Source organism: Halichondria panicea, chromosome 1, assembly GCF_963675165.1.
Source record: "Halichondria panicea chromosome 1, odHalPani1.1, whole genome shotgun sequence".
In the NCBI taxonomy this organism is placed as follows: Eukaryota; Metazoa; Porifera; class Demospongiae; order Suberitida; family Halichondriidae; genus Halichondria; species Halichondria panicea.
The window spans coordinates 1,017,501-1,044,898 of record NC_087377.1 but is presented as its reverse complement, the minus strand read 5'-3'; the positions used below and the strand labels follow the sequence as shown (position 1 = coordinate 1,044,898).

Here is a 27,398-nt window from a genome sequence, read left to right as displayed (position 1 = left end):
CCAGTTTCAAAAGTTAAACACATAATTTGATAGGTCTTTCAAAGAGCTACAAAATACATTTTTTAGATTTGTAATTGGACAATCCATTATGACCATTAATTATAATTATGTAGCTTCCAAAATAGCAACTTTTCCGAGAAATCCGACATACTATAATGTCAAACCTCGCAAGTGAGATACACATTCCATGCATACAGCTATGCCTCCGCTAATTTAACCCCTGTGTTTAACCCCTTTGTCCCCACCATTGTGTAGGAGTGTTCCACGAGTCCCTGAACAAGCACTACCCTGCAGTGTTTGATGTTCTCTCCGGCCTCTTCACCAACGCTGGAGTCAGTCTCCCCAACACCAGGCAGAAGAAAGGTATGGAGTCATACGTACACAAACATATACTGTACATATGACTCCAGTAGTGACCCCTCTGATACCTCCACATTAGAATAATAACCCCCCATCATGTTTACACTCATACCCCCCCCCCACAGAGAGACCAGAGTTTCAAGATGATGACACTAGCTACGAAGAGGACGGTAAGTCATGCATGGGTGATGTTGCTATGGGAACACGAAGTTATTTAGCATCCACTGACATGGAATCAATGAAAAGAAAATGTATATTTTGTACAAAACATATAGTGAAAATAAACAATGAAGTGGTTTGCATAACCTATATAACCTTTTTAGGACACAACTCTTGACCTTGTCTTCTATAAACTTTGATCCATGTTTTCGATACATTGTTAGGCTGTGTGGAACAGGTGTGAGTGATTCAGCATTGTATTGATATGCAGCAGCTAGCTTGATACAGTGGCAGCTGGAGTACATTGCTGTAATAATTATAATTATTAGTTTGCCGGGTTTCAAATGCGAGGTTAATCGAATGTGAATGACACTGTACAAGCATTGATTGCTTTTCTATGTTTGCATGCAAAGCATGGGAAATTGCTCACTCTTTGCGTGTCTTTCAATTCGCAAAAAAACAGTCTCGTATTCGAAACCCAATATAATTATAATAATTATTATATGGTACTCGTTAGTTATAAGCATTGTATTACCACCCCCCTCTGACCACACCCCCTTATAGATATATCGCGTACCATCAACAATCGTGGGCGGCGTGGGCGTGATGGTGTGCGCACTATACGTATACGCCTCAAGGAGCTGAGCAAACACTGTGCACGTGTGCAGAGTCAGAGGGACGAACTACAGGAAGACATCAGGATGAGGGAACAAGACATTGACTCCCTCATGAGGTACGTACCTCTGTTACCATGGTTATCAGTGTTTCTATTTAAAGGAATTTTCCTATCTATGATCAGAATCGTTCTCATAATTATGTGTATTTATGTTTTTTCCACACGCTACCCTTAATATTATTGTTCATTAATATTGCTGATCATAATTATGGTAGTAGCACTTATCACACACACGCCCACACACACACACACACACACACACACACAGTCGTATTGATCGTCAAGATGCACAAAACGGAGAACTGATGAGCAAATTGCAACACTGGCGGCAAAGTCTCACCGACCAATCAAACGGCAGCATTCGGGTACGTATATACAGAGGTCATGTGATAATCAATACCGTATAGCGGGTAATTTTCGTCTGTGCAAATGTTCGTATGAACTGCCCAGCAATTAAATATTTCATATTCTATATTCGTACAGCTCAGGATAGTGACGATTTTTGGATTATGCTCTAAATACGAAATAAAAATACACCCGCTATAAGTATGGTATATAACTGACCACACCCCCTTTTCCTCGGCAGCACCTCGGGGAGATTATACATGAGAAGGAGATGATACAGACTGAATATTCTGAGCTAGCTGGAGAGTTGGAGTTAACAGTGTCCGAGCTGATGGCTGCCAGGGACCGAATAGGGAAGCTGCTCATGCATCTAGACAGGTGGGCGGATGTGAGGGTTTGTGGGGGTGTGGGGTGGGATTGTAATTAAGCTGCTCACTATAATTATAAACTAAATTATGCTTATGTCCATGTCCCTTGTGTAATAAAACTAGTATGCTCCTCCTTTCCTAGAACTGATAAGCAAGCAGCGGCCACCGTAGAAGCCAATGAAAAACTCCAAGAAAAGGTATATAATGAGTGGTGGTGGAGATATATATATATGCCAGGGTCAGCTATAGAGTGCATGGGTTAGTGACACGAACAGCTACAAGACTATGTATTATGAGAGGTATATATAACTCATTCTTGAAAGTTATTCCCGTACTGACACGATTAATTCCATTTTACTTGTTTCAGGTTCAGATGCAGAATGGAGAGATACAGAAGTTGTTGCGTAAGATAGATCGTCTGAAGGCCGATGGTTCCACCCACACAACCACCAACATCGTACCAACGGACAAAAAGATACAAGAGGTACTATTACAATTATACCATCTGAACGGGCTCCTTCTAAGCTATCAGAAAATCATAAAATCCTTAAAATAGGACTATCGAAACTCTAGTTACAGATCTATAATAATACGCGAACCAACTCTCAAAAGTACTCTGTACAAAATAGTGCTGGGGATATGCGTTTATAGAACATCTTTGAACAGCCATATATTTAGTTCCGTTGGTTCAATAACCCGATTTTCTGCATGAAAGCTTAGAGAATGATGTCAGTTTAAGCATGCACATTCACTTTTGTCCCTGTAGTTGGAAGCAGAGGTTGCTCAACTGAAGACTGACTGTGAACAGCTCAAAGAACAAACTGCCGTAAGTATAATAATTATTGACACGCATGCACACGCCCCCCACACACACACACGCCCACACATCCACATACACGCCCACACACAGGTGGCTAGCCGGGAGAGGAAGTATGCACTGGATGAGAAAGACCAAGCTCTCTCAAAAGTACACACAGAGAAGAGCAAGAACAGTCATCTCAAGGCAAAGGTGTGTGGGGTGTGTGTGTGTGTGGGGGTGTGTGTGTGTGGGTGTGGGGGTGTGTGTGTGTGTGTGTGTGTGTGTGGGGGGGGGGTGTGTGTGTGTATCTACATGTATAAGCACAGGATTGTATAGGCCCTACAATAACATGCGGTGTGATTGATGGTTGCATTGATGGTCATTGTTGTCAAAATAATTATTACCAGTGTGTACACAGTAACATAGCAACCCTTAATGCACCCCACATCTATACTGTAGTCTCTGTGGCTTCATTAGATTGTGATAACTGTGGCTTCATTAGATTGTGATAACGGGTATCCTTATTGGCTAAACAGTTACAGTCTGATAACTGTGTGCATAGGCCAGACTGAAATACTAATTTATGTCAAAATAATGGTTTATATAGATCCACTCGAGTGTTTTTATAGCAGGAACTATGAGCCAGTTCCCAGTAACTATACATTGCTTGAAGGTACAAATTATGTTGCCATCTGTAATTTTATTGTTCACAAAAATTAATGTCATTATTTAATTCTCAGCTCTTGTAATAGTGCTTTTATGATCACTTAGTGCTAATCACATGATCTCCAGCCAATCAGCTTATCTGAAAGCAGTCAGGTGACCATGGATTAAATAACTTAATCCACACTTAAGTGTGCTTTAAGTTGGTTTGTTAATGCACACTTTTTATCAAACAACCATAATACAAGCAGATTGAATCTGAATGTCATCATAATTATAATAATAATACAAGCAGATTGAATACGTATACACAAGCAAAGCTGAAAAGTATTAGAAAGTTGAATGTTATTGTTTCGACTTGTTTCATGTGTACCGAATTGCTGACTTGACCATAGCATCACTTTTTCGTCTGGAGAAATAGGCTCAGCTTGCTTCGAAGATGTACGTACCTGTACCTAAGCCAGATCCATATAATTGTTTCATCAAAGGTGCTTCAAATATCATAGCGTTCCAAAAGAGCAAACCAGATACTCATTGCCATAATTATAGTTTGCGCACAAAGTTTCCCATCCAGTAAGCCAGATCAGCTGGAGGCATATCCAGTAGTATAGTGGGATAGGGACTGTTGGTCAGCAGGAGAAATAAGTCGAGAACATGCCCAGTCAGTCCAGATAGCTTTAGATAGTATCTCTTTCTCCTTTGCATCAGTTACTAGATCTACAAACCTACTAAAACTTGCTATTACGTCTAGCTAGCTAGCTAGCCACCAGCAACTGATTTAAAATGTAGCTAGATCTAGCTGCCACGAGGCTAGAGCTCACGTGACAGCACTAAATCCTTTAGAACACACCTAGCCAAGTCACGTGTTTTAATCTGGTGCTCTCGGATGGCCTCTCGGTTACGTAATGCTCTCGGCTGCGCCTCGAGCACCACGTTAACCTCGAGGCCATCCTCGGCACGCAGATTAAAACACTTAATCTTGGCTAGGTGTGTTCTAAATAATACTTATACATTTACTGATATATCAGAGTACTCCTGACTATTTATTAACAAACAAAGTTCAATTTCTTTTCAGTCTGTGTAGCTCCAAACTTTGACAGAGTCCACCATCATAGGCTGTGTCCAGGTTGGGTACCATTGATCCTTGGCACTCCAGAATGAATTCACAGCATGAGGGTCAGTGTTAGACCAAGGCTTGCCTGTGTGTGTGGTGTGGGCGTGTGTGCATGGTGTGTAGTGTACGTGGCGTGTGTGTGTGTGTGCATTAGACCAGTGCTTACCGTTACCCTCTGGGAAGTATCCATTAGTACCGCCCACGGCTAGGTTGATGATCAGGTAAAACTCCTGGTCAAATGGAGCATTTTTAGGTCCATCCTGCCACGGGTTGTTCCAGTGAGGTCCCCAACCACCCTTAGTGAAGAAGGGCTCAGTAATTGGGACTGACAGAACCACGTTCTCCTCCTTGTCGAAATAGGTGCCTGTGTATGTGTGTGGAGTGGAGTGGGTGTATATATACGTGTGTGTGTGTGTGGAGTGGAGTGGGTGTATGTATACGTGTGTGTGGTTGTCACTGAACTATGTAAATGTTAGAGTTTTGGTGGCTATAGAATTATCAAGTAGGAGAGGTGTGTGGGTGTTTGTGCGTGCGTTTTTGTGTGGGTGGTGTGTGCCTTGTGTGTGTACCTACCAATATACGTCTCATTCCAGACCATACCATACACATGATAGTCTGCTGTGGGGTCCATTGGAGCCTTGTAGGTAGCATGTGTGAGTTGGTAAGGATCATCAGTCCAACCAGGTCCAAAGTGAAGGGTCGAACCAAAAGTATCGTAACCTCCTATTAGGCAATACGTGTTAGCACGTTTTTGTCATAATTAGGTGTGAAAATTTAAGAATAGAAATTAAATACAGTATAAATAATTACAATGTGCAATAGCTAGGTTTTACGTCACTATTCTGAGCTGTACGAATATCTATGGATGTTTACACCAAATCAGAATCTGCACCAAAGAAAATGACCCGCTATATTACTGTTGGTCGAGTCATTCTGAAATGCGGCTTTTACTAAAATAATTTAGTCTGTACGTGTGTACCTGGGGGGTATTTGGGGGAATTTCCCCTGGACTCCATGATGTCGATTTCTCCGCTGGAAGGCCATTTTCCGTACGCATTCCATTTTGGTAGCATCCAAATAGCAGGCCACAGCCAATCACCGCGGGGGAGCTTAGCTCGTACCTCAACCTATGTGGGGGGTGACAGGGGGTGGGGCTAACATGTACTGTCTATACCGTAGTTGATGAGTTACAGAAAAAAGCTAATTGCACAATAATCTTTTGAATAATAATATTATTATTTATGGGCGAAATATTCAAATTTTGTATTACAGTAGACTCTCGCTATTCCGGCTCTCTGAAGTACGGCCACCTCGATATACCGGCCATTTGGCTTGGCACGGAATGCTAGCTATGTGTTTACTGCACAAAACTCACCCTGAAGTATGGCCACTCGCTATTCTGTTTACCGGCCAGTGCTGGCTGTCCCAAACAAGGTTTTCAATGTAATTTTATATGTGTATTTACGGCCGGATATGACGTTTTGGGTGTGGTTTAGCAAATAAAATTGGATTACACTTAAATAGAGAACAGAATGATTCATTATCCTACATTATCCTCGAGACAAGAACCGCAAAAGTAGTCATTAGATTCGAGGTAAGGTCGTTTTTAAGCCGCGGCTATTTCCTGAGCTGCAGCCACCTCGCTATTCCGGCCAAGCTGCATAGTCCCAAGGGTGACCGGATTAACGAGAGTCTACTGTATTACATTCAACTATGGTAGCTACCTGCTTTTACCTTTCCGTATTTAAATGAAAAGCTCTCAGCCGTACGAACAGAGGCAGATTTGACAGGGTTAATCCAGTTGCCCCCGGCACCGGCCGTCCTGAAGCAGCCATAGAAGGACGGTGCAGTGCAAAGGTCAGCGGGAGTGCCGCCCCATATATCGAGGTTATAACCACCCTTCAGATTAGCCTCCCCTGTGTGTGTGTGAGTGTGGGTGGGAGAGTTTTTTTAGCTATTACTTTTCGGAAGCTATCTTTGATGATCGATAACTTGAGTTGAGTTGGGATTGTCTATAAAATTTTACAAATTTAAGAATGCATTTTGTAGATCTTTGAAAAGCCTATCAAATTATTAATTGCCTTCTAGGAAATACATATAATTATGCTCAAAAAGTCTAGCTACCATTATAATTATTTTCCCACTCTCTTCGTTATTTTCATAGCAAAACTGCATAGAGCTAAGACTATAGGTAAGTGCAGCTAGACTTACCGATATCATCGACCATGAGGGCAGGCTTGATGTTGAGTGCCCCGTCCCTCACAAAGCTCGTAGTGCGGTTGTTATCGTACAACTCAAACTCCCAGTTCCCACCACCCCCTGCCGTGATCTGGTGTCTCCATAGCGACACATTGAACGTGTTAAAGTCGTCTTCCAATATCAACTTTAGATCTCTGGCAGAGACTGCACAGAAGAGCAGAGTTGATAGCAGCAGCAACTGATAGACCTCCATCATTGTAATAATTATGCTACTGCTTCTTCTTCTAGATTGCGGACGCTGAGTAGTTTTAATGGCTTTAGTCAAGTTTTGTGTTTTTGTAACAGTTAATATTAATGTCATACGTAACAATAGGCAGGTGTGTGTGTGTGCACGTGTTTTAGTGTATTGTTGTCTAGTTTGGATAGTTAGTACGTGTATTGTTTGGGGAACATGTGATATGAGGAGGAATGTGATTACTACACTGTTAGAGAATGGTGGTTGTCTAATATGTGCATGTGCATAATGTGTGTGGACTGTGTAAGCATGCTGCAAGCATGCTGCACACACACACACCCCCCACACACACCCACACCCACACACACACACACACACAAACACACACTGCCCCCACACGTGTAAGCATGCTGCACTGCTCTGTAGCTCTGTGAATGGCCTATCAATTAATGTTGTGTCTTTAAATTTTCTTTCATGAAAGAAGCATGCATAAGCTTAGTTTATTTCTCTGCTATAAATGTCATTGGCTATCTTTGATGGTTCGATCACGCACAAACCACAAACCACACTAACTTCCCCCCACACACACACACACACACTGCCCCAACCCACACTGCCCACACACACACACTAACCTTCCACGTACACACACACACACACTCGTACAGGTGAAGGAGATTCAGTCTATGTTGCCTGTTGGTGCTAGTATCAACAGTACACTAGATTCAGTGGGTGTGGTCACCACGCCCCGTCCCACCGAGGACACCACTGTATTCATTACCACTGAAGGTACAACACATTCCACATTCCAGCTTTACAAGTTGTATTGTGAATTTTACGTAGAAAATAGCATTTTTTCAGCATACTTGTATATCGAATATGCATACTCAAGTATTGGCCGTCGAAAACTGTCTGCTATACAGTAGTGTATGTTTTCCATTCCATTCCACAAGCTCTCCATGGTATGGAACTGGGTCTATAGTATAATTTGGTTACAGTTAGCATGTCCTCATTCCATTCCACAGGGTCTGGTATGGAGCTGGGTCTGGCTGTGGTGATACGGAGTGTGGGGGAGGGGAGCAAAGCACATCAAGAGGGCATCAGGGTCGGGGACGAGATACGAGAGGTCAACAGGGTCAAAGGTTAGAGTGCAGAAACTTAATGAGCTCAATCATCAATAGTCATTGCTTACGAATCAAAACAGACATGGGGTCCACATTAATTTTTACAAAGTGGATTTTTATTTTACAGTAAAATAAATGTTCCGTAGGGTCCAAAGTTGGTGTGACAGGACAATATCTGAGCTAGCACAAAATTAATTACGTTCTATAAGTATCTCCATGCATTCTCCACTCCTGCAGTGACCTCCGAGTCGTGCAAGGATCCTCTGGACTTTGCCAAACAGATACTCAGTTCCGTCTCACAACACGTGGTCAACTTGACTATACGTCGACCACCAGTAGCGGCCTCCGCTAACGAGGGGGTGCGGTTACGCAGTCCATTGGACGTCAAGTTGAGGGGCATGGCACTGCGGAAGGTATCGGGGCAGTCTGAGAATTATAGTTCATATCCCAAACCCAACAAGCTGTTCTCCACCCACGTAAGTGTGGGTGGGTGTGTGTGTGAGTGTGTGAGTGTGGGTGGGTGTGAGTGTGTGTGCGTGTGTGGGTGTAGGTATAGGTGTGTACTGCTCAATTGACGCTGTATGTCACATAATTATTAGATGCATGTAGAACACATTCTGTGCCTATAGCTGGTATAATAATATTATGTGATATTTTGTTCATTCTTAACATCTTAACTGCTATAAGTTATAAATTTGATTGTACGTACTAAATAAATCGCCTTCCACATAATTATATATACACACACACACACACACCCGCCCACACATACACAGACGAGTGCCAAGTCTAGTAGCACCTCCACAAGATCACATGACACCACCAGCGGAGATGATACAAGAGACAGTGATAGTCTAACTGATCAGGTAATTCATACAGAATTTTATTTTTTATCAATTAATTTTTATCATTCATTTTAAACTTCTCACAGAGTGATAGCGATGACGATAACCATGGCAACAGGGCCTTACGTCTCACTAACAACTCTGAACCCTCAGAGCCGGGAATCATTGACTCACCACGAAGTAAGTGGTATGATTATAAAATAGTAGTTACATCCCAGCCTCTGTTGTCCTACTATTTTGTAGCAATCGCATTTTTGATAGGCCTTTCAAAGAGCTACAAAATGTGTTGTAACTGGACAATCCCAACTAAGTTATCCATCATCAAAGATTTACCCTAGCTTACTGTCGTGTAGTGGCTAGTATATAATTTAAGTGTTTTCTGCATGAGCTGTCTTTTGGAAAAATCCATTTTCAACAAAAAGATGCATAATTATAATAATTATATTATAACAATATGCACACAAGTACGCTTCACACCCACACCCACGCACACACACACACACACACACACCATCCCCTGGCAGGCTCTGTGGTCTACAATCAGTGGTGTGGAGGTCACAATCATGAGACGGTGAAGGGACTGGAGTTTGGGGGGGAGGACCCCACAATACCAATCGAGTGAGTTTTACACAGTGGAGATTTAAGCTACGTTAATGTTGCTAAAATTATTTTTACTTCATTGTAATGACTTGTTGCTAATGTTGCATCTGGCAATCTTAATTCTGAGTGGCTGTATATGCCCACACACACCACACACCTCCCACCACACACCCCACCACACACCACACACCTCCCACCACACACCACACACCTCCCACCACACACCCACACCACACACACACACACACCCTCCACAGCAGTGACTATGGCTCCCTCACTCAAGACAAGCTCATTCGTAAACGTGGAGTACGCAAGTATAGACGTGACAAGATGAAGTTGTCCCGATCACTGGATGATATGGACAAGGTGGGCATAATAATGAAGAGGTTACAGTGGCGTAGGAAGACGGTGGGTGGGGCTCTAGTTTTTTGAATGGAAAAAGTACGGCTATCTACATAGTGCAGCTTGATAAGTCATCTCACTTAGAAATATGGGGGGCCCCCTTCCTACGCCACTGGGTTAATTACAAGCAGTGCGTTTTATTCTTAATTGTCTTGCATAATAGAGCTACAGTGCATGTAGCATATAATTTATAAACACTGCAATGTCTGTGTTTTTAGCAAGTGTACTCTATGAATTTCCATGTACCACCCACTCCACCATCCCCTCCACCCACTCCACCACCCCCTCCACCCACTCAACCATGCACAGGTCAAGTTCCTCACCCACTCACCCAACTTGGATGACATCAGTCCAGAGCTCAGAAGGTGATCAATTAAACCGTATAGCAAGTATAAACTTTTGCGGAATGACCGTTAGAAAAGTTTTCACGGAATAGCAGCCTTTCTGCAACACATGCATGCATGCGATATTAAATTCGTGGGTATAAATGTTCGCGGTACATGCTTAATCAGGGAAAACCACGATACCCTCGAAATAATTTTACCTGCTATACGGTCTCCATGCACTTAAGGCCTGGGCCTTGTACTGATAGCATTAATTTTATTCATTACCCAAGATTGTGTAGATTATGTAGTGTTAATGAGATTCATAATCCTTATCAGTGCATGTGACGTCATGAGTCAATGTGTTTGCCTAGCTAGCTGCTGGAACTATTATACAATATCTTTAGCAACAAAAGCGGCTGGGTTAAGCAAGGTAAGAGTAGCTGTTTAGGCCCTCAAAAGATAGAGTATGTTGTCATGATTATGTTTCCCAAATGGGAAGTCAATATGTGCAAAATTGTCTTAGCTATACTGGCTTCTTTAGCTCTGGCAGCCACTCTAGAGGTAGGCTATGTTGTGTATCTCAAGAATACAACTCTCCCCATTTATGATACTAGTACCTAGCAATGAGTTGTTCATCTAGCCTTGTTTTTGAAGCTTGATCTTAGCATCTTCATAGTCGCTTTTTGCAGTTTTCTTACTAAAAGTGGCATGACGTCATCACCATTTATGGGGCTAATTAGCATAATTGAATTAAGCTAATTAGTTTTTTGGAAAAAGAAAACATTGAACTTTATGTTGAATCATCTTGATGTAGCATAAATAGTATGTTGCAAAAAATACAGCAGTATAAACATTGTGTTAAATTTTGGTATTCAAACTTTGACCCGGGCCTTAAGTGCGCAGAGGTAGATAGTCAATGCATTCTCAAAAATAATTATTTCGTGAGGTCTTAAAATTATTTGTAGTGTCAGCAGCTGTTTTCTACTAATAATAATTATAGCGTACTACAATTTATCTTCTCTCCGTTAACCCCTCTGTTTAACCCCTTCCATCTCTCTATTTTTCATAGTCACATTCGTCAAGTGATTATCCGTCATGGACAGTGGGGCGATGATTTCGATATTACCGGTGGCCGTGGCAACGGATTGTTTATTGAGTCGCATTCGGACATTAGGGGACTAAACACGGGAGATCAAATCCTACAGGTACATACATTTCAATATTACTTTGTGTATATGTACGTAGCTGCTTATGTTTTAGCTCCAATTAAAGGCCGTAAGTGATTTCTTTAATGCTAGCTATCTTTGGTAGTCGATAACTTGAGTTGGGATTGTCCAATTACAAAACTAAAAAATGCATTTTGTAGCTCTTTGAAAGACCTATCAAATGGTATGTTTGAATTAGCGATATTTTAATCCTTTCTGCACTATATTTTGCCGGCAGATTGGGGACTACCCAGCCAAGAACCTGACGTATGCGGAGGCTCTAGAGATGCTGAGTGGCCTCACTGAGAGCTACTACTTTCTCCTCGTGGCCGAGAACAAACCAGGTGTGACATTATTATATTACTCTCTCTAATTAACCGTGTAAGAGTTCAATATTGTAATTAATCGTGCAAGGCCTGATTATTATAGCCCAATATGTCCAAGCTAGGCCAAAAAATCGGATTTAATTAAGCAAAATATCATTTGTACCGTCTCTTAATTTCTATAGACTTTCAAAAAAATAATCATGATGTCATACTGCAACTTGGCTGTTGATTATGTTCCATTACATCCCTCCCCTCCGTTTAATTATGCATACTATATTTAATATTACATTACTACCCCCCCCACTCAGCGTATGATCTCGTGTTTCTCTCTAACTACCAACGAGACCACTTCTTCGTGCGAGCGCGATATTCTCACTATCACAAGACACGGACGGACTTTGGACTGGAGTACATCAAAGGAGACGTGTTTCATGTGATTGACTCGAAACCCCAAGGTATGATATCATGTGATGTGTACTTATGTGTTGCTGTATATATTGGTCATGTGATGTCATGTGCCCACACTGGTCGGTGGTAGTTAAACCTCTAACATAATTGTAACCACCTCTTAGGCCTATGGCTACTTTACATAAAAGATGCAATTAAATTTGTTATCTGTTAGAAACAGCCACCATGGGTACATTGATCATGTGCTGTATTATAGGACATGTGGATTATTGGTATATGTTTGTGTATCTAGCTGTTATTGTATTTACTTGCAATTTATTTTATTAGGTTACTCTGGGTACTGGCGTGTTGAAAAGGTCAAAAGGTCATCTGGGGAGGACTCTGATGTCTATGATTACATTCCCATCACTCTCGAGTGAGTTACTATGGCAACCCAATGAATTAGGTATAGGCCTGAAAGAAATCGCTAATTTAACTAGTGTTCAAGCTGGCGCTGTGCTAATGCCTCTCGCCATGATTTGCTTTCGCTCAAAAGTATAGAAGAGGAAGTATAGAAGAGGAAAAAGTGTATAAAATGAAAGCACCGCAGGTGCTGATGCCTCGGTGGAGATGCCAAAGCTACATAACATAAAGCTACTAATAACTGCAATAATTATTTTGCTGCATGCAAACTCAAAGAGTGGGTAATGATCGACCATGATTATTGTTATAAACGATTGATGCCAAAAGTTCAAGTCTAAAATTAATGGCTGCCATCAGCAGAGCCTTGCAGCTCTCTTCTCACTCTTGCAGCTACCAATAGCTAGCGTTCTAGTGCAGAGCTAACTACTAAGTAGAGTAGTAACACTCGGTAAACAAGTTTGGCTACTTGCTCTTCTGAAAAGGCTGCAATGGCATTCCAAGTAAGCAAAAGTAGGCATAACTCGAGAACGAAGCATTATTTTGCAAATCCACGAATTGAAATCCAAGAAAACATGACTAGAAGCTTATAGAAACTCTTACTTGCACTTGATTCATCCTTGAGCAGCTGTAGCAGTCTACACACACAGACAGACAGACACACACACAGACACACAGACACACAAACACACTACCGTATACCTCGCTTGCGCATGCGCACCGAGGCATAATAATCTGTCTAAAACTGACTTGCATCTATTCAATTGTATAATTATGGTATCATTGTTGTGTTTTGTGGCTGCTTATACCAGGACCTCAAGGATCTAGGAAGCAACAAAGAAGAAGATTTTGTTTTCAAAGCGGAAGTGCATATTAATTTAATTATTTCATAGAGTTAGCTTATCTATATAAAGTCACTGAGAATAAAAGACTTATCTACATGCATCTATTATTGTATTATGTGGCTTTAATACCAGGACCTCAAGAAAGAAAAAAATTGATTCTTCCAGGATCTGTAGTTCAGTGTATAATTATAATATCTAAGAATAAAAGACTTGTGTACATGCATATTGTTATCTATATTGTTATATAGTAGTGTTTTGTGGCTTACCAGGCCCTCAAGAAAAAATATGATTCTGCCAGGAGGATCTGGATCCTTGGATATCACACATGGGGAATGAGCGCGCATGCGCATTATGTCCACAGGAATAATTAAAGGGTGTGTCCAAATTCACAAATGACTGCTAGCTAGCTAGCTAGCTGTGATAACAGGTATTTTCTGAGTCTTGTAGCTAACAAAAAGCTAGCGCTTTAGTGCAAGGCTAACTCATATGTTGAATAGAAAGTTTGTGCGGACAGATGATGCTATGAAAGATTCTAAAGAGACTGCAACAGCCTTCAATGTGAGTCAAACTAGCCATAACTCCAGAAAGAAGCTTTAGTTTGCTAGTCCACGAATCAAAATCCAAGAGAACGTGGCTAGAAGCCTATAGAAGCTGTTAGTTTTCGTTGCATTGAAACTGTTGAGCAGTTACAGCTGGAACAGACACACACACACACACAGTCGTATCCCTAGTGAGGCTAGGCCTAGAGGCATAAATACATAATAATTATTTGTTAGGCCTTTCAAAGAGCTGTTTTGTAACTGGACAATCCCAGATCAAGTTATCGAAACAGATCAAGTGATCGAATTAAAGATATAGCTACCAAAATACGTACCTATTTTCAGAGAAATCACTAATTATAAGGCGTATATAGATTAACTTGTGTTGACCCTGCAGTCCTCATGACACGGTGGAGAGTACCACGAGTCTGCCAATCAGAGCTCTCAACAGTGAGTGCAGTTATAATTGTATAGAAAATGCATGTCACAAATGGTGAAATCTGATTGGGGTTACTGCATGAGAAGGTCCCTTACTTAGAAGCTATGCTCTCAAATTAATCCCTATTTTGGAATGATTTAAGCTTTCATAAAGTTATGGACTAATTCAAAAGGCCGTTCAGAGACATCTTACATATTTTTTGTATTTCTTTACTCTCCCGGCCCCTGTTCTATTATTGTTATAATTATTATTGTGTGACTGCCCCGCCCCCCTCATTACTCGCAGGTCCTCGACTGGACCAACGTCGCTCCCCCCACGCCATGTCCTACAAGCCTGTCTCCACACGGAGAGTGTACGAGTTCTATGAAGCTATACGTCAGGTGATAGACTGCATGAATGCATATAATCGTTGTATCTGTGTTACATTTTATACGTGTTGCTTATAATTCAATTTCCTACGTATACGTACCATGCACTGATGTGCGCGGAATATTCAATTTAGTGGCCATGTATATTATATTTACAAAACACAAATTTACCGTAGTAAACTAGACCTATTATGAGGTGGTTGTTTTTGTCTAGAGGTGGTTAGTACCGACCACCACCACCGACCAGTGTGGGCACATCCCTGCACAATACTACAATGCATGCATAATTATAATTATGTACGTACAAATTGTTTACTCGTTTTAAGTGCCGTATACGTATTGTTGTAATTACTGTGTGTTAGACCCGATCATTGGCCCACCCCCTACCCACTACTGTGTGTTAGACCCGATCATTGGCCCACCCCCTACCCACTACTGTGTGTTAGACCCGATCATTGGCCCTCCCCCTACCCACTACTGTGTGTTAGACCCGATCATTGGCCCTCCCCCTACCCATTACTGTGTGTTAGACCCGATCATTGGCCCACCCCCCTACCCATTACTGTGTGTTAGACCCGATCATTGGCCCTCCCCCTACCCACTACTGTGTGTTAGACCCGATCATTGGCCCACCCCCTACCCATTACTGTGTGTTAGACCCGATCATTGGCCCACCCCCTACCCATTACTGTGTGTTAGAGCCGATCATTGGCCCACCCCCTACCCATTACTGTGTGTTAGACCCGATCATTGGCCCACCCTCTACCCATTACTGTGTGTTAGACCCGATCATTGGCCCACCCTCTACCCATTACTGTGTGTTAGACCCGACCCACCCCCTACCCATTACTGTGTGTTAGACCCGATCATTGGCCCACCCCCTACCCATTACTGTGTGTTAGACCCGATCATTGGCCCACCCCCTACCCATTACTGTGTGTTAGACCCGATCATTGGCCCACCCCCTACCCATTACTGTGTGTTAGACCCGATCATTGGCCCACCCCCTACCCATTACTGTGTGTTAGAGCCGATCATTGGCCCACCCCCTACCCATTACTGTGTGTTAGAGCCGATCATTGGCCCACCCCCTACCCATTACTGTGTGTTAGACCCGATCATTGGCCCACCCCCTACCCATTACTGTGTGTTAGACCCGACCCACCCCCTACCCATTACTGTGTGTTAGACCCGATCATTGGCCCACCCCCTACCCATTACTGTGTGTTAGACCCGACCCACCCCCTACCCATTACTGTGTGTTAGACCCGATCATTGGCCCACCCCCTACCCATTACTGTGTGTTAGACCCGATCATTGGCCCACCCCCTACCCATTACTGTGTGTTAGACCCGATCATTGGCCCACCCCCTACCCATTACTGTGTGTTAGACCCGATCATTGGCCCTCCCCCTACCCATTACTGTGTGTTAGACCCGATCATTGGCCCACCCCCTACCCACTACTGTGTGTTAGACCCGATCATTGGCCCACCCCCTACCCACTACTGTGTGTTAGACCCGATCATTGGCCCACCCCCTACCCATTACTGTGTGTTAGACCCGATCATTGGCCCACCCCCTACCCATTACTGTGTGTTAGACCCGACCCACCCCCTACCCATTACTGTGTGTTAGACCCGATCATTGGCCCACCCCCTACCCATTACTGTGTGTTAGACCCGACCCACCCCCTACCCATTACTGTGTGTTAGACCCGATCATTGGCCCACCCCCTGCCCATTACTGTGTGTTAGACCCGATCATTGGCCCTCCCCCTACCCACTACTGTGTGTTAGACCCGATCATTGGCCCACCCCCTACCCATTACTGTGTGTTAGACCCGATCATTGGCCCACCCCCTGCCCATTACTGTGTGTTAGACCCGATCATTGGCCCACCCCCTACCCATTACTGTGTGTTAGACCCGATCATTGGCCCACCCCCTACCCACTACTGTGTGTTAGACCCGATCATTGGCCCACCCCCTGCCCATTACTGTGTGTTAGACCCGATCATTGGCCCACCCCCTGCCCATTACTGTGTGTTAGACCCGATCATTGGCCCACCCCCTACCCACTACTGTGTGTTAGACCCGATCATTGGCCCACCCCCTGCCCATTACTGTGTGTTAGACCCGATCATTGGCCCACCCCCTACCCACTACTGTGTGTTAGACCCGATCATTGGCCCACCCCCTACCCACTACTGTGTGTTAGACCCGATCATTGGCCCACCCCCTGCCCACTACTGTGTGTTAGACCCGATCATTGGCCCACCCCCTACCCACTACTGTGTGTTAGACCCGATCATTGGCCCTCCCCCTACCCACTACTGTGTGTTAGACCCGATCATTGGCCCACCCCCTACATTGGCCCACCCCCTACCCATTACTGTGTGTTAGACCCGATCATTGGCCCACCCCCTGCCCATTACTGTGTGTTAGACCCGATCATTGGCCCACCCCCTGCCCATTACTGTGTGTTAGACCCGATCATTGGCCCTCCCCCTACCCACTACTGTGTGTTAGACCCGATCATTGGCCCACCCCCTACCCACTACTGTGTGTTAGACCCGATCATTGGCCCACCCCCCTACCCATTACTGTGTGTTAGACCCGATCATTGGCCCACCCCCTACCCACTACTGTGTGTTAGACCCGATCATTGGCCCACCCCCCTGCCCACTACTGTGTGTTAGACCCGATCATTGGCCCACCCCCTGCCCACTACTGTGTGTTAGACCCGATCATTGGCCCTCCCCCTACCCACTACTGTGTGTTAGACCCGATCATTGGCCCACCCCCTACCCATTACTGTGTGTTAGATCCGATCATTGGCCCACCCCCTACCCATTACTGTGTGTTAGACCCGATCATTGGCCCACCCCCCTACCCATTACTGTGTGTTAGACCCGATCATTGGCCCACCCCCTACCCACTACTGTGTGTTAGACCCGATCATTGGCCCACCCCCCTACCCATTACTGTGTGTTAGACCCGATCATTGGCCCACCCCCTGCCCATTACTGTGTGTTAGACCCGATCATTGGCCCACCCCCTGCCCATTACTGTGTGTTAGACCCGATCATTGGCCCACCCCCTACCCATTACTGTGTGTTAGACCCGATCATTGGCCCTCCCCCTACCCACTACTGTGTGTTAGACCCGATCATTGGCCCACCCCCTACATTGGCCCACCCCCTACCCATTACTGTGTGTTAGACCCGATCATTGGCCCACCCCCTGCCCATTACTGTGTGTTAGACCCGATCATTGGCCCACCCCCTGCCCATTACTGTGTGTTAGACCCGATCATTGGCCCTCCCCCTACCCACTACTGTGTGTTAGACCCGATCATTGGCCCACCCCCTACCCACTACTGTGTGTTAGACCCGATCATTGGCCCACCCCCCTACCCATTACTGTGTGTTAGACCCGATCATTGGCCCACCCCCTACCCACTACTGTGTGTTAGACCCGATCATTGGCCCACCCCCCTGCCCACTACTGTGTGTTAGACCCGATCATTGGCCCACCCCCTGCCCACTACTGTGTGTTAGACCCGATCATTGGCCCTCCCCCTACCCACTACTGTGTGTTAGACCCGATCATTGGCCCACCCCCTACCCATTACTGTGTGTTAGATCCGATCATTGGCCCACCCCCTACCCATTACTGTGTGTTAGACCCGATCATTGGCCCACCCCCCTACCCATTACTGTGTGTTAGACCCGATCATTGGCCCACCCCCTACCCACTACTGTGTGTTAGACCCGATCATTGGCCCACCCCCCTACCCACTACTGTGTGTTAGACCCGATCATTGGCCCACCCCCTGCCCATTACTGTGTGTTAGACCCGATCATTGGCCCACCCCCTGCCCAATACTGTGTGTTAGACCCGATCATTGGCCCACCCCCTACCCATTACTGTGTGTTAGACCCGATCATTGGCCCACCCCCTGCCCATTACTGTGTGTTAGACCCGATCATTGGCCCACCCCCTGCCCATTACTGTGTGTTAGACCCGATCATTGGCCCACCCCCTGCCCATTACTGTGTGTTAGACCCGATCATTGGCCCTCCCCCTACCCACTACTGTGTGTTAGACCCGATCATTGGCCCACCCCCTACCCACTACTGTGTGTTAGACCCGATCATTGGCCCACCCCCCTACCCACTACTGTGTGTTAGACCCGATCATTGGCCCACCCCCTACCCACTACTGTGTGTTAGACCCGATCATTGGCCCACCCCCCTACCCACTACTGTGTGTTAGACCCGATCATTGGCCCACCCCCTGCCCACTACTGTGTGTTAGACCCGATCATTGGCCCACCCCCTGCCCACTACTGTGTGTTAGACCCGATCATTGGCCCTCCCCCTACCCACTACTGTGTGTTAGACCCGATCATTGGCCCACCCCCTGCCCATTACTGTGTGTTAGACCCGATCATTGGCCCACCCCCTACCCACTACTGTGTGTTAGACCCGATCATTGGCCCACCCCCTACCCACTACTGTGTGTTAGACCCGATCATTGGCCCACCCCCTGCCCATTACTGTGTGTTAGACCCGATCATTGGCCCACCCCCTGCCCATTACTGTGTGTTAGACCCGATCATTGGCCCACCCCCTGCCCATTACTGTGTGTTAGACCCGATCATTGGCCCACCCCCTACCCATTACTGTGTGTTAGACCCGATCATTGGCCCACCCCCTACCCATTACTGTGTGTTAGACCCGATCATTGGCCCTCCCCCTACCCATTACTGTGTGTTAGACCCGATCATTGGCCCTCCCCCTACCCATTACTGTGTGTTAGACCCGATCATTGGCCCACCCCCTACCCACTACTGTGTGTTAGACCCGATCATTGGCCCACCCCCTACCCACTACTGTGTGTTAGACCCGATCATTGGCCCACCCCCTACCCATTACTGTGTGTTAGACCCGATCATTGGCCCACCCCCTACTCATTACTGTGTGTTAGACCCGATCATTGGCCCTCCCCCTACCCATTACTGCAGGTGCCGATCACTCGCCCCCGTCCTGTAGTGCTGTTGGGAGGATGTGAGAACGAGGTTAGGCAAGGACTGGTGGAGCAAGGCGTCATACACGGGCTCAAGTTCGCCTTCTGTCTCAGAGGTGTGTGGGGTGTGCGTGTGTGTTGGTGTGCGTGTGTGTGTGTATGTGGGGTGTGTGGGGTGTGCGTGTGTGTGTGTGTGTGTGTGTGTGTGGGGTGTGTGTGTGTGTGGTATAACTGCATTATAATGTGTAGATCCCACACTTTTATTGGCGCTATAATAGCATATCAAATGTTGTGTCCTCAAGCAATCTATGGTTACACCTCATAGTCACAAGTGGAAAATGTAATACATGCTCTTCATTTCGGTATGTACGATATGAATTGAGTTTAATTGTTTGTGCATTGTAATCCTTGTTGATTTATCGCTAACAGAGATTTCTCTATTTAAAAACAGAGCCGGCGGAAAAATTGGAGTACATATCACCTGATCAGATAGTGGAGACAGTGGTAACAGACGGTGAGGTGATGAAGTCAACAGTGGACAACGCAAGAGGAGCGGCCAATCAGGTTAGATTATAAGAATAATATCTTTAGAGGCTGTGTCTGTATATTGTGATAATAGGCAGTCGTGTAGCTACGTCACTGGACGGCACAGACTCGTCAGTATCCATTGGATAATTTATATTCCTATAGAAGTTTACATTCTTTGAGATTATTTCCGCTTTCTGTTATTTATGAGATCTGATACTTCCTTTAGCTATTACCGTCTACACAACTATTAATTGCTTGTATTCCGGTAACTTAGCTATAATAATTATTGGATGTACCCATGCATGCATGGACATGTCCATTATCCTGTATGCACAGTCATGAAACTAAGTATTACTAGAATATCTTGCAGGTGAAAAACCTAGCTTTGCGAATGAGCACATTCAGCAGAAAACTTGAGCCTATAACTATATTGCATTCTGGCAAGGATCGTGTGTATTTAATTTAGAAGTTGCGATATTTCGAATTGATCAACCCTCGATCGCAAAGTTCACATAATTATGTGTGATGCTCGCAAAACATTCTAGTAATACGGTAAAGGGTGCCATAATAATAATCATAATCATTATTTTCACATACCCCCCTCCAGGGGTACCACTGTGTCCTGTGCCTACGTCACGATGAGCTAATCAAGCCAGGGGTCGCCTCTCTACATCCCATCGTACTCATTCTTGCCCCCCAGAGCAGATTTAAAGGTTTTCGTGACCCCCCAAACCCGGCGGTTAAGAAAAGCCCCGTGCTAGAATATCAGTACATCACCAGACTCTCCAGGAAATTAGAAGGTTTGGTTTCCGGTGAGTGAACTGCATTTATGCTGGTATATAATGTAGAGCAGGTTATTTTCGAGGCACTAAATTTTCGGATTGCCCAAACTGAATATTTCGAGGATAGTGGTTCAAATGACCACACCCACACAGTAGAGAGGTTCATTCAAAACCGAATGTAAACCAATTTTCGAGGCACTAATTTTTTGGTCCTCGAAAACAACCAGCTATATACCTCTTTTAATGGATACATTTGAGGAACAAGATTTTGCGCCTTTGTTGGGTTGTTTTGAACAAATTCCAAATTGTCTGTGTGCATTTAATTGGGATGTGCATGCATGGCCTATAATTAATGTTGACCATTATGTTGAGGACTCAATGCACTTTTAAATGTATTTTTTCTGTGTGCAGGTGAAATTGCTCTCAATTCTGGGATGTGTTTGGACGATGCACTCGCTATCGTCAGGGAAACAGTTGCTAAGAAACAAGAGGAGACCGTTTGGGAAGCTGACATTTAGACATTATTTTTTAACTCAAATTAATTGTTACATTATTAATTTTGGATTTTAGAGGGACAGGATTATAGTACGATCATAATTATCATGTTTTGGCTGCAAATTTAATTACCAAAAAAGGTCGATTTTGTTCTAATGAACGCAACATTTCTGACGATCATACTCAATAAAACGCCGCATAAATACACCACACTTTTTAACGTGATGACCACAAGACCCCCCCTGACCTTTTTATAAATACTGTACACAAAGAAGCTTATTTTTCCTGTGGGTGTCGAGCTAGTGTACATGTTGTCTAGCTAGTTTATATTTATTTACTGCCTCGTTGAGTGCACGGCCTGTCTGTCTATTCAAAACACTCAGAGGTAAGTCTAGAGGCGCTAGGCTATGCCTGGCATAAATATGAACATTAATGAGTAGCATAGCATAGCTAGCTACAAGTACCTGAAGTATAAATATCTTAGAGGGTGCGTGTATAAACTTGAAGTGTATAGCCAGCCACACTGAATAGCTTGGGATTATCATGTCTTTAGAAAGTGTGCCAGGATATAAATAATATCATTCGTGTCTGTTTTTTGATTCCAGTTTCTGTTGACATGTTGAAGTGGTTGGCTGGTAGCAGTGGTAATGGTGGTAACGGTGGTAACGGCTCTACTATGATTGGACGTGTGTATCGTATCAACGAACATCAGGTTGTGGTCGAGGATATACTAGCAGAAGGTACACACCTCACACACACACCCACCCCCACACATACACACACGCCCATACACACATACACACAACACACACACGCCACACCCCCCCCCATACACACCATACACATTAGTCTCATGAATCAGCCGCCGTTCTTTTGGAACCACCGTCTGAGCACTCTTGTCATGAAGTCATTTCAAAATGGAATGTTGATTGCTCACAAAACCAATGGAATGTAATTAAATCGTGATCTTACGCCCACACATATTTCCTAATTGTTATACAAATCGCCAAGCGAAGGCATCTCTCTCCACTTGTGTTTTGCTGTGGTGCTAATCTGTGCCCAAGGACCCCTGCTTGCCTTGCTTATGCTTCGTAGCAGCTTCTATGTATGAAGTATTTACCATGCGTAATGCATGCGTAATGATTATCCAAATGCGTTGAGCAAAGTGCAGTTCTTTGCTGCCTCCAAGTTCATCACCTGACTGGACTTCTGCAATTTGATTGGTCAAGACGGAATTCCGTCTTGGCACATAAAACGATGACAAGAGTGCTCAGACGGTGGTTCCAAAAGAATGGCGGCTGATTCATGAGACTACATACACATGTACACTAGTTGTAAGCCCTCTAAATGCACAGCACAGCAGTTAATGTTGTCCTGCTGTTATGTAGTGTTGTGGTAATTGATATCACCACTGATTCCTAGAGCTTCCTCATACAGCTAATTCTCTAACACACCACCATCCCCCACACACACACACACACACATACATAAATTAACGATAATCATTATTCATATTGGGATATTCTGTTGCAAGTGCAATCCACTGTACAGTACCTACACCCCCTCACACACACACACACACACACACACACACCCACCCACACACCAACCACACACACACACACACACACACACAACACTAGGTGGCTTTGCTGTCGTCTTTGTGGTCAGAGCCAGTAATGGACGCAAGCTAGCTCTGAAGAGACTGGCAGTGAACAATGATGCTGACCTCTACCTCACCAAACAAGAGATTGCTGTCACCAAGGCTCTGTCTGATTGCTCGTATTCTGTGACATACATTTCATCCATTACTAAGCAGATATCCAGTGATGTGCACGAGGTCCTCATACTAATGGAGTTATATACAGGTACCCCCTGAGTTATATTGGTACCCCCTGAGTTATGTAGTGGTACCCCCTGAGTTGTAGTGGTGCCCCCTGAGTTATGTAGTGGTACCCCCTGAGTTATATAGTGGTACCCCCTGAGTTATGTAGTGGTACCCCCTGAGTTATGTAGTGGTACCCCCTGAGTTTCAGGGATGTGCCCACACTGGTCGGTGGTGGTGGTTGGTACTAACCACCTCTAGACAACCACTTAGTTAGAGTCAATTTGTCAGGAATAAAAAAACCCGCAGCTTCAAAAATTATGTGCACATTAGGGGAAGAGCAGTATGTATTATCATTCTGTATCCTTTCAGAAAGTACACGTTGTTGACATGTTTCAATCAGCTTAGTAGTGATTCCCACTCCCTCTAATAAAGTGTTGACATTCTGTCATCTAGTAGTGAGAATCACTAACACTTATTGTAGCTAATTAGTGATAAATGGAAGTTTTCAATATTATTATTTGTTCCTGTATAAATAGGTACTTCGGTGATAGATTTGCTGAATCAACGATTATCAGCGGGCACTCAACTGAGACAACGTGAAGTGTTGCATATCTTCTCTAATGTTTCCAAGGCTGTTGCTAGGCTACACCATCGGACAAAACCCATCATACATCGTGACCTCAAGGTCAGTACAATTAAACCTCTTATAACGGACATGTTTGGGGAACAAAATGTTGTCTGTGATATGATATCATAGTTGGCCTTTCTTGAGATGTGGCTCATAAGATGAGCTCCACTGTACATGTGTGTGTGTAGCATTCAATATAGCACTATCCCATAGTGTGTATATAGCTGTGATGTCACGGCCAAATAAATATGTGATCTTATACTACTGCTATTAATATGCGAGTGGCTATCATAATAATTGCATCGCACAGTAATATTGATTTGCGGCCTATATAAAACACATTATTGTGCTTGCATACACATGTGTTTATAGGACTACGGTGTATGCCAACGTCCTCACCATTCATCTCCCCCAATGTGTTGATTTGTGTGTGTACAGATTGAGAACATACTCCATGACTCTGTGCACGACACATACATACTCTGTGACTATGGAAGCTGTTCCCTCAAGAGCATGCACCCCGAGGTATGGTGTGTGGAGTGGGTGGAGTGGGTGGTGTGGGAGGGTATGGTATGTGGGTGTGTGAGGAGTGAATGGTGTGGAGTGGTGTGGGAGGGTATGGTGTGTGTGTGTGAGGAGTGGATGGTGTGGTGTGGTGTGGGAGGGTATGGTGTGTGGGTGTGTGAGGAGTGGGTGGTAAATTGCAAAAAAACAAACAATTTGTTATATGCACTGTACTGTTAGCTGCTACGTATGTCTGTACCTACAGGAGATGGGGGCCACGGAATGTTCTGATGAGATCTCACGCTTCACCACAATGCCTTATCGATCTCCAGAGATGGTCTCCGTATATTCTGGCAAAACCATCACCACCAAATCTGACATCTGGGTACGTACATTGTACATCATTTATTTACACACAACGTAATTATCATGTTTATTGTAGGCTAATAAAATTTAATTCTCATAACTAGTTATTATTAGTTATGGTAGTCATTTGAAAGCTCTCAATGAGAGGAGTCTAATGATACCCATATCATCACACCCTCACACAACACACACCCGCCCACACACAGGCACTGGGCGTACTACTGTTTAAGCTGTGCTTCATGGATACTCCATTTGGTGACAACCCTCTAGCCATAGTCAGTGCTCAGTACAGCATTCCTGAAGGCTCTCCTTACACACAAGACCTGCACAACTTGATAGGTGAGACCACACACACACGCCCACACACACACGCCCACACACACACACGCACGCACACACACATGCCCACACACACACACGCACGCACACACACACACACACACACTAGTAAATGTAACTAGCACCACTGGGTATACATATAAATTTCCCTAAAGACTATTATAATAACGCTTATTCTGCCAGTCTTAAGTATATTGCTCTAATGATACGTGTATTCTCCCCCTCTTTGTAGCTTACTTGTTGACCTCTGACCCTGAGCTGCGTCCCAGTATCTGGCAAGTGTGTGAGGTGGTGTCCAGGATCACAGGAACCACCAACCATGTCACTAATGTCTTTGTGAGTACCTTAAGTATACCCTGTATAATGTATAGTGGTGGCAGACCAACAGTGGCTGTATTATAGAGGGTGGCCTGCTAACACAGGTCCAAACACATGCTATGGAGACTTTGGGGCCCATTAACATGGCTGTATTATAGAGGGTGGTCTGCTAACACAGGTCCAAACACATGCTATGGGCCGGCTGTATTACAGAGGGTGCTTATTGATTATACATTGGTGACCTTGAGTGTTAAATTTTATTTCACCATTATATAATTATACATGTCCACACAGCGTTCCCCTGGTCCACCCAATCCCCTCCCTTCTCCGAAAAAAACTCGTCCTGTTGCTAAGAAACCAACAAACCAATCAAAACCATCCGTGACTATCACCCCCATCAACGCTACGAGGGCTATTGCCACAGCGGTTACCACGACAACCATTTCATCTCGAGATCGACCTCGCGGAAGAGGTAGCGGGTCTAAGTCGCCACGGCAACAACGAGTATCGAACCTGAAGCCGTCCAATCAGAATGCAGGATTCCATAAGAGCGTAGACAGTGGACTGGATGCTTTTGGTCATGTCCCGTTCACTCCACAAAGAATAGGATCAGAGACCAACCTGACCACAGTGGTGAGTGTGTGTGTGAGTGTGTGGGTGTGTGTGGAGTGTGTGTGTGGTGTCCTTAACAGACTTTCTACTAGCTACCATAATTATTACTAGAATGTTTTGCGAGCATCAAGCATTTGCAAATTTTGCGAGGGTTGATTAATTCTCAACAATGAAATCCGCAAAACCAAAATTATTTACACACGATCCTTTTCAGAACGCAATAGTTAGATCGCAAAAGGTCAACATTTTTGCTGATTTTGCACGTGCAAAATATTCGTAATACGGTGTTTCATAAAATCAAATGTGCATTCCGTTTGAGTCAATTTTATGGTTCCAACCCAGTTAGCCTTGTGGTACTACCCCCTTCCAAGCACACACACACACACACACACACACACACACCCTCACAGACTGGCAGTCCATTTCCTACAGATGACTTTGGTAGCACTTCATTTGATGGACGTTCCTCTACCCCGCCCACTCATAATACTGCTGACAATGCAAGACGAGATTTGTTTGGAGCACCCCCCTTTGGAGAGGGTTCAAAGGTTACGAAGACAATGACAGCTGTAGATCAATTTGGAGCAGTTCCTTTTAGCTGAATTTTAATATTTATTTTTCCGTGCGTTTAGTATTATTATAAGTGTTGTTTTGTGTGTAGTAGGATCACATGACTAGACTATTAACTGTGTCTGTGTGCATATTATAATGGATTTTTATAGTGCTTTTACTTCATAATTATGCAATTTTAATTTAAGTCACGTTTTTGTGGCCGGAAGGGCCCTTGATACAGAAAGAGCGAGTGTGGCACTTTGCTTACTGAGAAACAGGCGAATTTGACAGAGTTTGAACAAAGCTTCACTAATGGCTACTGAACAACTTGACTTAGAGTGAGTGAACATGTAGACTATAATTACTACTCATGGTAGCACCTTGTGATTGCATGGAGGGAGGCTCAATCCATCAGTAGAGTCAGAGCAGGCTATGATCAGAGGTGGAACACTGTACAGCAAAGTGACAGCTGGATATGTGCATGGTGTCACTTGTATAAACTATATACACATATCAAGTAATTCTCTGTATGACTGACCCCCAACCATCTATTTTGTACAGTGCTCAAAAGAAGCTAGCCAGGGACTTATGGCAGGCTGTAGACAATAATGACGTCACCAAAGTTAGGTCCCTGTTGGGACAGGGGGCAGACCCCAACCACCAGCTCTACT

The 27,398-nt window shown here is 44.4% G+C and overlaps 4 protein-coding genes across 7 annotated transcripts in view; 3 read left to right on the top strand and 1 right to left on the bottom strand.

The window, feature by feature from the left end:
- LOC135352372 (uncharacterized) overlaps positions 1 to 27,398 on the top strand; it is a 45,421-nt gene that overhangs the window by 5,265 nt on the left and 12,758 nt on the right. The window contains exons 7-33 of one of the 4 annotated variants that reach the window (XM_064551567.1): positions 256 to 363; positions 486 to 530; positions 1,084 to 1,252; positions 1,464 to 1,560; positions 1,782 to 1,918; positions 2,051 to 2,105; positions 2,276 to 2,392; positions 2,675 to 2,734; positions 2,819 to 2,917; positions 7,587 to 7,707; positions 7,944 to 8,060; positions 8,280 to 8,518; positions 8,819 to 8,908; positions 8,974 to 9,067; positions 9,412 to 9,505; positions 9,748 to 9,853; positions 10,199 to 10,254; positions 11,285 to 11,420; positions 11,659 to 11,764; positions 12,055 to 12,201; positions 12,482 to 12,569; positions 14,335 to 14,387; positions 14,662 to 14,756; positions 19,774 to 19,891; positions 20,227 to 20,339; positions 20,911 to 21,115; positions 21,497 to 21,736. In XM_064551567.1, the coding sequence (XP_064407637.1) occupies positions 256 to 363; positions 486 to 530; positions 1,084 to 1,252; positions 1,464 to 1,560; positions 1,782 to 1,918; positions 2,051 to 2,105; positions 2,276 to 2,392; positions 2,675 to 2,734; positions 2,819 to 2,917; positions 7,587 to 7,707; positions 7,944 to 8,060; positions 8,280 to 8,518; positions 8,819 to 8,908; positions 8,974 to 9,067; positions 9,412 to 9,505; positions 9,748 to 9,853; positions 10,199 to 10,254; positions 11,285 to 11,420; positions 11,659 to 11,764; positions 12,055 to 12,201; positions 12,482 to 12,569; positions 14,335 to 14,387; positions 14,662 to 14,756; positions 19,774 to 19,891; positions 20,227 to 20,339; positions 20,911 to 21,115; positions 21,497 to 21,603 (2,972 nt within the window). In that variant the 3' untranslated portion in view covers positions 21,604 to 21,736. Of the gene's footprint in view, positions 1 to 255; positions 364 to 485; positions 531 to 1,083; positions 1,253 to 1,463; positions 1,561 to 1,781; positions 1,919 to 2,050; positions 2,106 to 2,275; positions 2,393 to 2,674; positions 2,735 to 2,818; positions 2,918 to 7,586; positions 7,708 to 7,943; positions 8,061 to 8,279; positions 8,519 to 8,818; positions 8,909 to 8,973; positions 9,068 to 9,411; positions 9,506 to 9,744; positions 9,854 to 10,198; positions 10,255 to 11,284; positions 11,421 to 11,658; positions 11,765 to 12,054; positions 12,202 to 12,481; positions 12,570 to 13,365; positions 13,957 to 14,334; positions 14,390 to 14,661; positions 14,757 to 19,773; positions 19,892 to 20,226; positions 20,340 to 20,910; positions 21,116 to 21,496; positions 21,737 to 27,398 lie in introns of those variants that run through there. The other 3 variants (XM_064551558.1, XR_010399772.1, XR_010399773.1) reach the window with 3 other exon arrangements.
- On the bottom strand, positions 4,344 to 7,056 carry LOC135331339 (beta-1,3-glucan-binding protein-like). Its single transcript, XM_064526466.1, has 6 exons — positions 6,696 to 7,056; positions 6,219 to 6,400; positions 5,464 to 5,611; positions 5,058 to 5,207; positions 4,651 to 4,848; positions 4,344 to 4,569 (listed from the first exon to the last, which is right to left on the bottom strand). Exons 1-6 carry the CDS (start codon positions 7,042 to 7,044, stop codon positions 4,442 to 4,444), a joined length of 1,155 nt encoding a protein of 384 aa, XP_064382536.1. The 5' UTR covers positions 7,045 to 7,056; the 3' UTR covers positions 4,344 to 4,441.
- LOC135331179 (AP2-associated protein kinase 1-like) lies at positions 21,802 to 26,927 on the top strand. Its single transcript, XM_064526251.1, has 10 exons — positions 21,802 to 21,965; positions 22,186 to 22,320; positions 23,224 to 23,448; positions 23,945 to 24,093; positions 24,475 to 24,561; positions 24,806 to 24,925; positions 25,113 to 25,245; positions 25,478 to 25,581; positions 25,858 to 26,196; positions 26,586 to 26,927. Exons 2-10 carry the CDS (start codon positions 22,197 to 22,199, stop codon positions 26,775 to 26,777), a joined length of 1,473 nt encoding a protein of 490 aa, XP_064382321.1. The 5' UTR covers positions 21,802 to 21,965; positions 22,186 to 22,196; the 3' UTR covers positions 26,778 to 26,927.
- LOC135352194 (protein phosphatase 1 regulatory subunit 12A-like) overlaps positions 27,025 to 27,398 on the top strand; it is a 12,307-nt gene continuing 11,933 nt past the window's right edge. Inside the window, exons 1-2 of the mRNA XM_064551358.1 lie at positions 27,025 to 27,065; positions 27,289 to 27,398. The exon at positions 27,289 to 27,398 is cut by the window's right edge and continues 204 nt beyond it. Coding sequence (XP_064407428.1) covers positions 27,040 to 27,065; positions 27,289 to 27,398 — 136 coding nt within the window. The 5' untranslated portion in view covers positions 27,025 to 27,039. The remainder of the gene's footprint in view (positions 27,066 to 27,288) is intronic.

Coding starts and splice junctions, on each gene's coding strand:
- LOC135331339 (XM_064526466.1), bottom strand. CDS start 7,044: ATGACATTAATATTAACTGTTACAAAAACACAAAACTTGACTAAAGCC. Junction 5,612..6,218: donor TTTCATTTAAATACGGAAAG/GTAAAAGCAGGT, acceptor CCCCCCACATAG/GTTGAGGTACGAGCTAAGCT. Junction 4,570..4,650: donor ATACTTCCCAGAGGGTAACG/GTAAGCACTGGT, acceptor CCACACACACAG/GCAAGCCTTGGTCTAACACT.
- LOC135331179 (XM_064526251.1), top strand. CDS start 22,197: ATGTTGAAGTGGTTGGCTGGTAGCAGTGGTAATGGTGGTAACGGTGGT. Junction 23,449..23,944: donor ACTAATGGAGTTATATACAG/GTACCCCCTGAG, acceptor CTGTATAAATAG/GTACTTCGGTGATAGATTTG. Junction 24,094..24,474: donor TCATACATCGTGACCTCAAG/GTCAGTACAATT, acceptor GTGTGTGTACAG/ATTGAGAACATACTCCATGA.